Here is a 15,577-nt window from a genome sequence, read left to right as displayed (position 1 = left end):
CTCATACTGTCTACCAAAATCACTGCAGTTCTCTAGCAAGTTTGAAAGGTATTAAATAGCAGTGAAACAGAGATAACGTCCCAGACGTCAGTCTGCCACATCATCGTCCTTGGTTCTTCATGGAATATGGAGCCATATGTTTACACACTCTGAATAAGATTGACATCTCAACAAAACTGCTGTGGCTTACTTAGCATAGCACAGACCAGAATAAAATGTCACCTCCACTTAGAAAAAAACCTGGAAAGAATCTTAGAACAGGGGCAAGATTATTATTTTAGAATCATCTTGTTGAATGTAAACATTCATCAGCCAAAAGTGAAGATTTGAATTTAGGTGAATAAATGTATACTCCCTGTTCCAGTAATTGGGCAACAGTTTCAATTACTTCCTGATGTCATTCTTGCATTACAAAATGGAATGTATCATCAGGGCATAAAAGCCCACATGACTATGAAAGTATCATTCCAATTATTCAGAAATGTGTTTTAAAAGACAGAGTTAGGACACAGCTCTGTTTTGGCCTAGTTTAAAAAGAATTTGCAGTGGAATTGCAATAGAATGCTTGGATCAATACTGAGACCAGACATCTATGACCCTGAGTGATTCCAGGTTTGGGAGTCTCTGAAAAGTCTTGTCCATATTCTCTATTTAGTAAATCAGTGATAAAGTGGTTGCCCTGCTTTCCATGCATGAAGTCAGATTGAGAGAACCATGCTGTAATTCCACTGAGGAGAGAAAATCCAATGGAATTCTGAAGGAGGCTACATGCTAAATTTTTATTTCTCTCCACTCTGAGATGGCAAGTGAATTTAAAGGAGAGCTTCTACCCTGTTCTACCCTATTGAGGATGCTCATTCCTTTGACGAATATAAAACAGAAAGAGATAGTTTTTACTCAACCAATGATGTTAGCCCCTAGGCAGACCTGGCCAATGGACAACTAATGTGTTAAGCTGTGTTCTACATCTATTCGATCCAATTTTCTCCTCTTCTTTTTTGATGGTTATTTCTACAAATATGACAGAGGAAAATTAATTTTCTCATCAAAACTTCCATGGTCATAGCTTCAGATTCTATAATCCAGTTGCCTAAAGGTATTGAGGGCCTGAGATACCTGTGTCCTCTTTGGACCTTGATTGAAAAATGCCGCAGTGAAACATATTTACCCTGTTGTATCACAGAACTGAATTAGGACAATGAGTTCTTACATGCATATTTTCAATAACTTAGAGATGTAGTCAACATTAGTGAAGCCACACACCACCCTTCCCCTATCAAAGCCTGGCTCTCAAGAGGCTGGTTTAAATCTTGGGTACAAAGAATCTATCCTCTAAAACCCATATTTGTTGGAGGAAATATAAAACACAGCCCAGAATTGTCAGACCAAGGTCTTCCCCAGGCCTTAAGAATGATGTTGTTGAGTGTCTGCAGAAACAGAGGCAACATGGCACCCTCTTATAGATTATGGATCTACTTCCAGAAGACCCAAAATGCCATCACTGCCAGGTCTAGGCAGGCCTAATGTACACAACTCCAGCACTCAACAGCCTAAGGTGGGGCTATTTTCTAAGCCATCCCTGAGCATAAGGGATAGGTTTCAGGTTGCTGTGGTACCCACACCTGGTGTTTTATGGTTGGGAGTCAGGGAGTTGATTGTCAGAGTTAATCGGTGATTAGGACAGCAATGAGAGGATGGAAAAAGGACTGTGTAGTCACCAGGAAGGATAGATGAGCAGCTAGATTCTAGCATGGACAGAGTCTACACATAAAGGGCAGTTTGGGCTACACAAGGACACTAGACTAATCTAAAATGAGTCCTGCCCCCGCCCCTCCCACAAGTCACTGAATAGAAAGTTTAATCTTGATAAGTTCCTCGTGTACTGAGAGCTGAATGCTAGCAGACCCAAGAAATAAAGTAGGTTTCCACATCTTGGGAGGCACTGCATTTAATTTTAATTTTTTTATTTTAATTTTTTTCCAATTACAGTTGCGATTCAATATTGTATTAGTTTCAGGTATATAGCATAGTAGTCAGGCATTTATATAACTCATGAAGTGATCCCCCCAAGAGGTCTAGTACCCACCTGGCACCATACATAGTTTTTACAATATTATTGACTATATATATGTATAGAGTACCATGCTATACTCTACATCTCCATGACTATTTTGTACTGCCAATTTGTACCTCTTAATCTCTTCACTTTTCAACCAGTCCCCCAACATACATCAGTTTATTCTCTGTATCTATGAGTTTGTTTCTGTTTTGTTAGCCCACTTATTTTGTTTTTTTTTTTTTTAGATTATATATATAAGAGAAATCATTAACTATTCTAAATGCCCATCAATACATGACTGGATGAAGAAGATGTGGTACATATGTAGAATGGAATATTACTCTTCCATAGAAAAAGAATAGAATCTTACCATTTGTGACAACATGGATAGACCTAGAGGGTATTATGCTAAGTGAAATAAGCAGATGGAGGACACTGCATTTTAATTAGGGATGCGATTATCAGAAGATATCTAGGCCCAGAAAAAGAACCTTATCATTAATTGCAGAGAACCTCAGAGTAGTTAATTTCTCCTTTACATTTCTTGCTAAGAAAAATGAGTGGAGGCCAATAAAGACAGAATTTTTCTGAATCCTGCTTTAATGAAATCTATTATCTTCCCAGAATAGGCTGGATCATTACCTTTACTGTAACCACATGGCAAAAGTGAAAGTTGTCATCTTCTTAAGAGGTAATTCTCAACTCCCAATCACCTGATCCAAGCTTGGCTGGTTGAACTCCTTCTGAATTTTTAAATGTGGGAATAGAAAATGGTGGTGGTGGTGCTAGAAGGTTCTATAGTTGTCAGTAACCATGTCTCCTACCATGTGGAGGAAACTGGTTTGCTGAGTCAGCTATGAAGCCAACATGCACAGAAACACAAATAAAAGCCACGAAGAGAGAGAGAATGGTGACATTCTCATCCCTGGTCCATGCTGTCTAGAGGCAGAGATAAATTCCTGCTCTCCCTATTAGTCCCCTCTTGGCTTGTACTGGTTCAAACCAAGTTTTTGTTACTTACGCCCAAAAGTCCAGGCTAATGCATTTATTTCAAAGGGTGATTATCGATCAACTGAAATTTACTCCTTTGGAAATAGACTTACAAGAAAGAATTCCTATTTGCATACAGTTCTAAATTTAAAAAAAATCTGCCTATTGTTGCTTGATTTGCTTAAACTGGCAATTTTTAAGATGGGGTTATTAGTTCTGAGCCAACTGCAATTAAAACCATGATTATCGACAAGGGCAAATGGGGATCTACTTTGTGGCACAGAGTGTGTCTGTGTGGGATGTACTAGGATAAAAAAAAAAAAAAGGCACCTCGTCTCCTTTGTGTGTGGAATGAATGGCTTTCTATCTGCCACCTGTTGGCCTCTGTTTTTATTTCCCATATAGAACAAGACAGGGAAATGCCAGGGTAAGGACAGGGAATGATGCAATAGGCCCATGGGCATCAACTGGAGGTGGGGGGGATGAGAAAAAATTCGTTAAGACAAGAAGTAGGAAGATAAATTAGGGCTAAAAGATATAAAGGTGAGAGGAAAAATAAGTAAATGAAGGGTAAGAAAAACATCAAACACCTGACAACCATTTAAGACCTCACATTGAAAGAATGACATGTCCTACACAGTTGTATACATGTCAGATCTGGGAGCCAGGAGGCTGAGAGGCAGGTTTCCTGTTCTCATCCTTTGCCCAGGTGGATTTCAAGGCAGTGCCTCCCTGGGGATGTTGTTGGGGGACTTCCATACATTTTCAGAATTCCTACTGCACCCTATTCCACAAGGCACAGCCTTCTCTGCAGAGCAAAGGCAACAAGGAATGGCTCTAACCATGCAGTCACTGGTAGGTCACCTCATCTCAGGCTGCCCACTCTTTAAACAGAGAAACTTATACCTCACAGAATGACACAGAGGGTCAGTCAGGTCATTATGCATGAAAACATGTGGAAATAAAAGTGAAGAACGCTCTGTATAGCAGGATGGTCTACTATTTCCTCTGTGTAATATAAACAGTTTCTGAATGATTCGGGAAATACGGAAATCATTTAAATGGCTTTGCTTAAGCCAAAAGACCAAAGCAGAGTTAGAAGTTTATCTCTTGTGCTGACAGTTTTAATTAATTCTTTTTGTGCAAAAGAACAAAAAAAGACAACATTTCTGATCAGGACACCTACCAAGTATATGTAAAGATCTGTACAAACAACCCAAGAGCAATATAACCAAAACACTTTCAGGCTGGAAAGAACAAAATGCTGCCCAAGTGGCAACACAGAACCCACTGTTAGCTAAGAGCACTGGAATTGTGCCTCTGGTGCAAAGGGCTGAGGACGTGTTCACTTTTCCATTGTCCCTGAAATGATGTCCATGTTTTGAGTCATAGCTACATGGCCACAGTTTTTCCCTCTCCTAAAAGCATTTTACTACATACTGTAAGCACTACCTGGTATATACATGTTTACAATGAACGCACTAAGAATTCCAATAATTGGATATGCCTAACCATAAAAGTTGAATTTTTATGTCTGTTCCAATCCAGAAGTCAGGTCAAACAAGAGCTTTCCAGCCAAGTCACCCCCAGCAGCCTCCTCAGAGCCATCACCCTCTGACCTGAGCGACTGGGCAGATTCCATGATGCTTTCTCACTCTTGGCCTGGCCCCTCCACTGTAGCTTTGCTAAGAGGGGGCCATGTTAGGTCTCCACCGATCCAATGGGATCAGTGCCCGCTGCTGTGGCTGTGGGCTGTGCAGAACCCACAGGAGCATGACTCCTTCACGGCCTGGCTAGCCTCTGCCAGTGGAGCAAGCATGCCCTCCACATATGTTCTGGTACACTCCTGGGGATGCTGGGTGAGGGCAACCCTGCAGCATTCTCTGGCTAGCAAGTCCCAGGAGACGTGCTGTCAGCACTGCACTTCGCTGAATAAGGGGGAAAAGCTGGTTCCAGAACGGTCAAGTGGGGCAGACAAGAGGTCACATGAGCATGGGAAAATCTTAAGGCAGTCAGCTCCTAGTGTGACAGCTCTAGCTATCACTGTCCTGTGTCACTATTCAGAGTCACGGCTGCTTCTCAGAGCTCCTGCCTTGGGTTCTTCAAAATACATCTGCCCTCTTTTATCTGGTATCAAAGTCTATCTACAGTCTTTATCAGATGAAGAGTCACCTTTAGTGCTTCTAACAAGCTATAGATTCCAGTTCTGTCATGATTCCAGTCACAGTCTATATGCTGTCCCAACTAATCAGATCATATGAAACTACATGATCGCTCTTTGACTGAAAATACACTGAGATTTTGAACATAACACACTGGGTAAGCCTTGATCCTGGGTAAGTAAGTCTTGGGATGATTCTCCCTTCTTTAACCACTAAATACATAGATGACCTGTGTTTTTAGCTGAATAAAACAACGACAACATAACATGTACTATTTCTAGGCTGCCTGGTCAAAGGGATCTTATCAAACCCAGGAAACCAATTTTGAGTGAACCATAACTGCTGGGCACAGGGGAGATGTCAAATTCACTACACTTATATTTCAAGTTCAAAAGCACCACTTACGTAGAAAGCTTTTCTTGAAACTTGAAAAATATAGACCTTAAAATAAAGGAACCGAAAAAAAGAAAAAAGAAAATAAGTAGATCACAGCGACTACAGTCAATTCCCTTTAAACGGCTTAGGTTACCCAACACCAAGGGGACCAAGAAGTAAGACTCTAAGCAGGTGCTTGTAAATAGCAAAGCCTCCCCCTAGATTCTTTGGTAAGGAGTTTAAGGGTTTTCTGTCAGTTGTTATAAAACCAACTGTTCCCCGAACCAGTTCTACTTTTTCTAGGTAGGGAATAGTCAGGTCAATCCACTATTGTACAAAATTAAAGAAGTTTCTGCCAAATGTTGTGTGAGTAGAATGCAAACAGATCCTTAGCTACCAAGAGTCCAAAAAGAGAGATCCTATCCTGACCTTGACCTTCTTACGCCCTCTACCTCTTGGTTTCAATTTTATATAAGGGGAGGCTAAGTGTTGCTGGTAGAGTTGTCACTACCAAATGATCTAAACGCCCACCTTTAGGGAAGAGCAAAGCAAAGTTCATAATGCAAATTAAGTAGTTTGGTAGATTGAGATTCATATAAAGCACCACGCTTGGTGCTAAACAAATATTTCTATCCCTGCCATCAAAAAGCTCTGCACTTTTATAGTGAGATGCGGCAAGTACTTTCATAGAGTTGTATGTAAGCTAGTACCAGTGGCATAGGGGAGGGACCAACTGATTACATCTTCAAAGGAGAGGAGACGCTTTATAGTGGAGTCACTACTTGAATGATTAAGTCTTAAAAGCTATAAAGTAATTTTCCCAAGAGAACGGGAGAACAGAATCTTTGAAAAGAGTCTTCCTCATACAGATAGGCTATCCATGAAGCTAAACAACACTACCCTTCACACTTTCTGGTTTCCAGAACACAGATAACAAAGGATACCTTGAAGACAGTATATTAGCTCTCATGTGTGATGCACATGAAGGTTCCTAATTGATCATCCTAAGGAAACTTGGAGTGAGAGAAATGCATTTGATTTACCAAGATCTTTTTCCAAAGTTATAGCCTTGGATAAGCTTCGTTCCTGCTAAATTCTCTTGATGAGGTGGCTGGATGCATAAAGGACCTACAGCACTGGGCTGCAGGAGTAGTGGTATTTGTAAGTGTTCTGATATCTTGTGAAGGGATGCTATTAAAGCCAGGAAGAGGGTAACAACATCATCTTGCCAACTCCAATAGTCTCATTATTATCAAAAATGCTTCCGGAGGCAGAGAAGCAGTATCAGGTGCTAGGGTTGGGGTGGAGGGGTTGCTGCAACTGTTTTAGCTCACCTGGAGGCATTAGAAGTAAACTTCCCAGTGTCTCTTGGAGTGCCTGGACCTTCTCATTTGATTTTTTCATGCCAACAATCAAATTGGCATGAAAGAAAAGTCCATAGGTAGAAAATATGGGATTGGATGAGGGCCGCAGTGAGGAGCTGGTCCTTTGGTCACAAGAATGCCATTAACCCTACAAGGTTCTCAGATGGAAATGAATTCAGGGGAATAGATATGGGAAAGATTGCTTGGGAACTACAAGTAAAAACAGACTATCAAAGGTATTTGAAAAATGTCTCTAGGGACAAAACCAGGGCACAGTGGGTTTGGGAGTGACCAGGAAGGAGTAGAGTTAGTGAGTTTTTAGCCTGCTCTTTCAAGATGCCTGATGGCAGCGATAGCATCAGGAATAGTCAATAATATTGTAATAACTATGTATAGTGTCAGGTGCGTAGTAGACTAATTGGAGGGGGATCACTTCGTAAACTAGATAAATGTCTAATCACTATGCTGTACACCTAAAACTAATAGAAAATATTTAATGTAAACTATAGTTGAAAAATAAAAATAAAATAAAAAGATTCCTGATGGTGAAAGGAAGGTAAGTTACAAGTTAGCCTGGAGAGGCAAGTACAGAGTTAGATTGTTTTTATTTGTTTTTCCCTAAGAATTGAAAAGCATTTCCTTGCCAAGGCAAGGAGCAAGTAGGCAAGGAGAAGTTGTGAGAAGAAACAATCAGAGGAACAAGAGAAGGTGGAACAGGATTGGGTCAGGAGGACAGGATACTGGGATAGCCTTGGCCAAGAGAAGAGACTCTTGGCCCATGAAACAGAAGGAGGTTGAAAAATGATGGCTGGGAACATAGTTACATTTTATGACGGTGGAAAAGGAAGATGATTCGTCTAAGTGTGGCTATTTATTTCTATTTTTCAATTAGAGTTGACATTCAATATTATTTTATATTAGTTTCAGGTATACAGCAAAGTGGTTAGACATTTATATAATTTACAAAGCGATCCCCCCAACTAGTCTAGTACCCACCTGGCGCTGTACATGGTTTTTACAGTATAATGGACTATATTCCCTATGCCATACTTCACATCCCTGTGACTATTTTGTAACTACCAATTTGTACTTCTTAATCCCTTCACCTTTTTTTTCCAATTAAGCAGGTGGTGACATCAGTTGAGAGGGGAGTATAGGGTTGGGGACAAAAGGAAAGGTGTGAAAGAGCTGCCACGAGGATGGGAGACAAACATAGGAGAGGGAAGAAAGCAGGAATGAGTCAAGGGATCCCCAAGTGCTGCTGCCGGCTCACAGATTTCCCCAGGGCTGCGTGCCACTGGATTATCTATAAGCTGCTAAGCCAGTGACTCTGCAGTGTGATGCCACTTTGTTAAATCCTGCTGGGAAAGAGGCCTGGGAGCCTCTCCAAGGAGGTGGCAAAGAGGAGTCACAGGTGATAGGAGGGGTCAGAGATGGCAGAATTTTAGCTCCCAAATTATACTAGGGAATATGATGGGTAGGCGTGTTGGGTATATTAACTAAAAACGAGATGCACCTACAGGAAATTGCAGACAGTTAGAACTCTTGACGAACCATACCACACTGTCATCCTTCTCTTGGTCTTCAAAAACCTTTCTGCCCAGAATCAAGGCTGGACGCACAACTCTGGGATAACCAGTTACAGATGAGGTCATCATCACCATAACTAATACTTATAGAATACCTTCTAAGCCTTTACATATATTGGATTATGTATCCATATTTTACAGTCAAGGAAATTGAATCCCTGGGAGGTTAAATCTACTGTCCAAGGTCACACAGAGCTGAGATATATGAACCCAAGGAGGTGGATCCAGGACTCATGCGCTTAGCCAACAGCAGCAGCAGCTTTCACAGAAGCTGCTTGTCTGCTTCTCCAATTTCCCCAGCAGTCTGACTTGAGTACAAGGCAAGCCAGTGTCTAGGATGCCTGTGTCTATTGTCTTTGCAGCTCTTCAGGCCCAACTGGATCAATGACTTGAGCATCAGATGACACAGAATAAAGCTTCACATTAGCCGCTTGAGCCCATTCCACATTCTACTGCAGAACCTAAGCCAATTGCATAGAAGATCTATGGTGATTCCATTTTCTTTGTGACTTTGGGTTGGAATCTGGCTTGAACACTGAGAACGCCAGAAGCCAGCAACAGTGTGAAGATGCTGACAGTGCTGGAATTTCTTTTGTTCCTGGGAACAGACCCTGCTTGGAGCTACTTTTAGAGGCTCTTTCATGACTATGTGGGTTGGAGCCAGTAGTCTCAAAGCAGGGCAGGTGTGAACTGTTTGTGAGTCAGGCAGGAACCAAACAGCTGAAAGGCAGATACCTTTCTGGATACCTGTGACAGATTACCTTATCCCTGGGTTCTGTTGGAGAAGAAAATGGAGGACTAGCCCTGGTCAGCTTTCTCTCAGCAGCCAAAGCCAGTAGTCACCGGGACCTCTGGTTACCCACGGTGGACCAGGTTGCAGCTGCCTCTTCTGGATCCCTAGAATGCTCTGGTTTGAGACCTTCATCTGAAATGTGAAAGGGGGCCTAGAACTGAAGGAATGAATGGCATAAGATGCAGGCTAGGAGAGAACCAAACTGCTCCTACCTGTTCCTCTTTCATTCTTCCCACCTGGTCATGGCCATGAGCAGTTAACTTTTATTGAATGTTTCCTATGTTCATGGCCCACTGCTTAGCACTTTACATACTTTATCTTACCTGAGCCTCACAGAACCTGTGTGTGGCAGGCACTGTCTTATTTTGTAAATGGAGAAATCCAGGCTTTTGAGGTAATCTAACTCAGATCACATAGCTGCTAAGTGTGGCAAAACCAAGATCCCATGCCAGGCCTTACTTCAAACCGCATGTTCTTAACTGTAATAGTACTCAGGATCCCCACCTCCCTGAGGCCGAGGACAATGTTTCTTTTCCTAGCAAATTCTAACCCTTCAGGTTCTGTGCCTCTCTGACCACAGGCATCTCCCTCATTGCCCCCAAATTCAAAGACCATTTTGCTCTGTGGCACTGCCCTGTCGGACTGGACAGCTCACACCTCATCCAGGCACCTCTTCTTCTAGAACCACCCCCTCTGCATGGGAAAATGAAGGAACCGTGTTTCCACCTTCAAAAACCTGAGCTAAGAAAAAAAAAACTGCTCTCCAAGCCACCTCAGCTTGAGAACGCACACTGGATGGGTGAGCCAGGCAGGCAGGAAGTACTAAACACCTGCGCTGGAGGAGTTCGCTACAGGGATGGGATCAGACAGGGACCCATGGAACAGGAGGTCCTGAATGGACTCAGATGAAGTGGGTGGGAATTAAAAGGAGAGCAGTGGGTACAAGCTCAGAAAAGGGTGGGAGTATACTTGGGAGCCCGTCGGAGTAAATATAAATGATGAAACTGAAAAGATAAGTTGAGGCTGAGTTGCAAAATGTCTCAAAAGCCAAGCAGGCTAAAGAGCCTGGGCATTCTCTTGCAGACTAAGGGCAAGTCCCGGGGACTTATGATCAGAGTCACAGGATGAAAAGGGAGTTTTTTTAAAAGAGGATTTTTAAAAACAAGAATCGGGAAATAGGGTTTAGGGTAGAGAATAGGAAAGATACGATACTCTGACTATACTACCTATATGTCATATTCGATACTTTCTGCTTTTCTTTTTTGAATGCTCCTTAAAATTCTAAAAGTAGAAGAAAACTATTTGTTTTGTTATGAGTCATCCTGGGGCGTCTGAAATCTCCCTGCTTAAAGCTTTCTTCAGCAGACTTCCACCTGTCCACAGGAGCCAGGTCTCAGCCTGGGTCTCGGGACAGGAGGAGCCGTCTTACATCGTATCATGTGCAGAACTCATTCCTCCACAGGCAGAGCTTCTGTACATCAGCCCTAGCGGCTGGGACACAGTGCCAACCATACTAGGCACATCACAGCTGGAAGGCCTTCTAGTTAAAAACACTTCATTTCTGATACAGGAAAATAAAGACTAAGTGATGGGAAGTGTACTCCCCAGCCAGTTTCACCCAGTATCTCCTCACTGAGACTTTTTAAATGCTTAAGATGATGGATGCAAACCTTTGCCAAAATGTCTGATCACTTCGGCATGCTCTGTGGTGGCTGCAATGTCCCCATTCCAAAGCTGAGAAGGGCTGAGCACAGACAGAATTTCTGCTGGGATCTAACACCAATAATTTTCTACATATTTGGCAGTAGAGATGAGGAAAGAGAAGTCAACTGGGAGACAGATCAAGATTCAAGATCAGGCTGCACCAACAGCTATAGCACTAATAACCACAAGAGTCTCAGCCCCTCTAGGGGCTTGGTTAAATGAAGCGTTTGTACTAATTGATCTTGACAAGCCCTGAGCTCCCTAATTTTGTTTAGCTGCTTCACTTCTCACAGCACCACTTACCATACACCAGATCACAGCTAATTTTCTTAAAATACAAATTAGATCCCCCATGTATCTCATGTCTCTTCCCTAATACAAATTCCCTATTATAGAGCCATGTCCCCTACAACCCTCACTGTGGCCTTGGCTGTCCTGTGTGATCTGGCATCTGCCACACTGGCTTTCTCTCAGGCTTGAAATCCGTCCGACTCCCTTTTGCTTTCAGACCTTCGCACATACCATTGCTTTTGCCTGGAATGTTCTTCACCCTGTTTTTCACCTGACTCACTCCTACTTCTCTTCCAGGTTTCAACAAAGTGTTACTTTCTCAAAGAGGGCCCCCCGACAGCTCCTGCTCAATCTTCAACAGCCCTTGTGGGCCTTCTGTTCCTCCTCACTGCACTTATCAATTTGTAATTTGGGATCTATTTACCAGGACTGCTTAACCCCCATCTCCTGCACTAGATGGAAGATCCACAAAAGCAGGAACTGCTTCTTCCACTTTGCTCACCACTGGACACCCAGGACCTGAAACTCACTATTTGCTGAATGTGTAATGTGGAGGGTGCGTGAAAAAGCCAATAGGTACAGTGTTTGGGTGTTGGGGTCAGGCCTTCTGAGCTGGATATTTCCTGTCCCTCCTGTTCCTCCTTAGTTACAATGTCATATCTCTTATCTGTCAGCTGCTTTTGCTCTTCCTGCCTCTGAAAAAACGTTCAGCCTCAGAGTGAAAATAAGTGGGATACCCATCTTTTTATGAGTCACAAATGGGGAAAGAGCCTGAGTTCTGGGAGTATGGATGTTACTCCAGCCCCCAACATTCATTCATTCCTGGCTCACACCACACACTCACACTCATCCCCTCAAGAAAGGCCATCAACAACTTGCAACCCAAACCCTCAACTTCAGAGCACTCAGAAGAGAACTCCCAAGAGAGAGCCTGCCTCCAGAAACGCAGAAGCTCTTTCAGCTGACAGCACACTCCTCTCCACGCTGGATAACACTGGAGCTGAGAATAAGCTCAACAACTTCCCGATTCAGTGCATTTCAAAGGCGGCAGCTTCCAACCTGCGTCCTCAAACGGAAAAATCGAAAAACGTGGACACCTTTTCCTGGGCGCGGTGTTGAGAGCTTCCAACAGTTTAAGTGCCAAAGTGAAAACAACTAAGTTTCCTCACTCCATTCTGGCCTTTTCATACAGAGGCTCATTCACCAGAATGTCAGGAGAAACAAAGACAGCTGGCTATTTCTCCCCTACTGTCTATAATTAGATTCTCATGGAGAACTTGGACAAATACCTCCCCCACAACGCACACACCCCACACCCAAAGGGTCGCTCCCCTTGCTCGTCTCCACGGAGACCCAGACAAAGCAGCCAGTCACTTACCCTCTTCAGCCACGCAAAATGCTTGTAAACATCAATGTCCCCATCCATGCTGGGCACCCATGTCAGCAGTTAGATTCCTTGGTTGAAAAGCCCTTTTTTCTGGCTGGAAACCAAGTTCTCTCCTCTTCCTTGCCTCTGCCCCCTCCCCCTCAGGGACATCAAACTGTGTTCAAGTTTCCCCACTTCCCTGGCCCGTGTCCTCCAGCCTTTCCCTAAACAGTTTCAGATACACAAGACTCAGCCCAGACCGTGCTGCTCCAGAATCCTCCCCCACCGCCCCCACAGACGCACACGGGCACCCGCGTGCTGGGATACTGAGCACGCGGAGCAATGGAACCTATCGCAAAGGTAGGGGAAAAAAGACAGACTTGGACAAGAGTTGTACACGTACGTACACACACACACACACACGCACACACACACACGAACATTCCTTTGGTGATAATACCAGAGCCTGCCAAAGGGAAACAGTCCCGAAGAAAATTCCTCGTCTGGCTTTTCCTCTCGGGAGTGGCTGGAACTCATTACTGAGAGACCCCGATTTCCTGTCTCTGCTCCACTCTGCATTTACCCACAGGCTCCCAGCTGCTCTTGGTTTATTTGGGACTGGGGAGAAGACTAAAAATAAGTGCTGCTCTTGGAGGAGCTGCCCGTTCCCACACACAACCTGGCCCCCACCCCGAAGCCCACGCCTACCCCTTTTCCTGGCTATGCCCTGAGGATAGCCTGTTGTTTCCAAAAAAGAACACGTTCAGAACCAGCTCCGGTCCGGGTGCCTGGCCCTGCTGGGTGTTTGCTGTCGGTGGCCCTATCCACCAGAGACCTACAGCTGCAACCTCAGAGCCTTCTGCCACTTGGGGGAGTCTAGCTCCTGGCCGAGGCCAGACACCAGCCAGCACTGGGCTCCCTGGGACTGCATTCTGCACCAGGATGAGCTACAGCTTCAGTCAAGTCCCAGGCCTGCCTGGCTGGTGGTCTCCCACCCAAACTAGCTGCCTCACAAGCCGGGGTGGGAGGAAGGGTCAGGCTGCTTCATGTGTGAGTTCATGAGACAGGGAGAGCTCCAGGTAGGAGTTTTGGGAAGGCAGTTGCTGGCAGACAGGGAGCTGTGTCTGTTTTCCTATTGGCAAGTCACATGCTGGCTTTCCAGGAGGGCCTCTCCAGCACTCCCCAGATGCCGCCCCCACCTCTGCACAATCCCATCTCCTTTGAGAGCTCCCCTGAAACAGATTTTCTCCCTTGCCCAGCCCTTGACATGCAACCTTTGGCTACGAATGGTTATGAAAGCATTCTTTGATGTGGGTGCAGTGGGAACTGTGGTTACATGCAAGGGCTCTGAGCTCTGCTGCATAAATGACTTGCAGGCGCACATCTTGTGACTGAGGGGTCCCTCTGGTGCCCTGGGGGTTCACCCCCAACTCCTAGTGTGAAGAGAAGGCTTTGCTGGGTGTCAGCACACCCTTCAACACAGCATCAACATTCACCAAGGCCCAGAAGCAGGGCCCGAAAGACAAAGCAGAAAGATATGCTGCAGCCCAGACTCGGCAAGCTGGGCCAGCCCACAGATCTCAGAGGTGGCAGGAGCAGAGAGCTCTGGCCAGCAGCTGACAGGGGAGGAGTAAATTCCTGGAGACACACCCAGATCAGAGGCCAGAAAGGAAAAGCAAGCTCAGCTGCCCAAGTATTGAGCTCTAGACCTTTCTTCTGGCCTCTGGCCCAGTTCCAGGGCATGGCCGGGCCTCACCTGGGCCTCAGAACTGTGACAGTATGTGTTAATGAAGAACATCTCTAAGGCTGCAGGGGTAGGTAGGCCTTATTTTTTCTGTCTAAAAGCCTAAGGAAGTCGAATGAAGAATTTATTTGGACAACACACATTTGTCCAGTATCCAAGGCAAATGAAACTGACTTCCTGCCCTGGGCAAATAAGGAATTATCAAATGGCATGTGGTTAAGGTGTTTCTGGGGCTCCAGGGTAGAAGAGGCCAGGATGCTAATCCAGGGGCTGGATGGAGAGGCCCCTGCCCACCTTGAAGGAAGGCTTGGTGCCCTTCATAGTTTCTGGGGTGATTGGAAGAAAGAGGTGACCATGTGGCCACGTGGCCGCTTTTTGGCACTGTGAACTCCTACCTGCTCATGGGGAGCTGGTGTGAATAGCAGTCCCTCTTCTTACTCCCTCAGCATCCACACTTCTCTCCACTTCACCACCTGCCGTTCACTGAGCCACAGCTGACAGTTTATATATCTGTCCTTGCACCAGACTCGAGGACATGTGTCTGAGCCCTGAGTCAAAGCTCTAACTTCCATGCCTAGCACACACAATTCTTGGTATATGGTAAGAAATGACACATGAAAGAATGAGGCTCAAATGATAAGACTGGCAACATAAGACTAAAATTCCATTTGGAGAATATGAATCTTGAATGTCTGTTTCCCTAGAGTAAAGATACTCAACTCAAAGAGGAGAGGACAGGGCCAGTTTCACCTATTAGCTCAACATATGTTTGATGAATTGAAGGGGGGAGGGAGAGGGAAGGAGAGGAGAAAGGGAGGGAGGAATCTAGACAAGTCGCAGCTAAATTCTTGACATATTTTTATGGTATCCTCAAGTAGCAAGTCTTATCTCAGCGCCCCCCCCCGCCCTTTTTTAAACACCAAAGGACATTTATTTATATTGTAATTCAACCCAAAATTCCACAAAATAACATTGCAAATGACCTAGGAGGAGGGCATGTGTGTGTGGCTGGTGAATTGAATGAGATGCAATGGATGAAGGAGTAACAGGCACCTTTGTACCACTAATCCTCCAGGTCACAGCTGCCCTGGGCATGGCCCCACTGTGGTGCCCACGAGGTTAGCCCTGGTTCCATCCCCT

General features: G+C 44.6%; 1 protein-coding gene across 8 annotated transcripts in view; it reads right to left on the bottom strand.

Moving 5' to 3' along the window:
* PPFIBP2 (PPFIA binding protein 2) overlaps positions 1–15,577 on the bottom strand; it is a 132,191-nt gene that overhangs the window by 65,912 nt on the left and 50,702 nt on the right. Inside the window, exon 1 of one of the 8 annotated variants that reach the window (XM_016123038.2) lies at positions 12,706–13,125. The exons of the other annotated variants lie outside the window; for them this stretch is intronic. Within the exon in view, the coding sequence (XP_015978524.2) occupies positions 12,706–12,753 (48 nt within the window). The 5' untranslated portion in view covers positions 12,754–13,125. Of the gene's footprint in view, positions 1–12,705; positions 13,126–15,577 lie in introns of those variants that run through there. 8 annotated transcript variants of the gene reach the window in all.

This window comes from Rousettus aegyptiacus, unplaced genomic scaffold (genome assembly GCF_014176215.1).
Source record: "Rousettus aegyptiacus isolate mRouAeg1 unplaced genomic scaffold, mRouAeg1.p scaffold_m13_p_5, whole genome shotgun sequence".
Taxonomy (NCBI): Eukaryota; Metazoa; Chordata; class Mammalia; order Chiroptera; family Pteropodidae; genus Rousettus; species Rousettus aegyptiacus.
The sequence above is the reverse complement of the archived record's forward strand: the minus strand, read 5'-3'. Positions and strand labels throughout refer to the sequence as shown.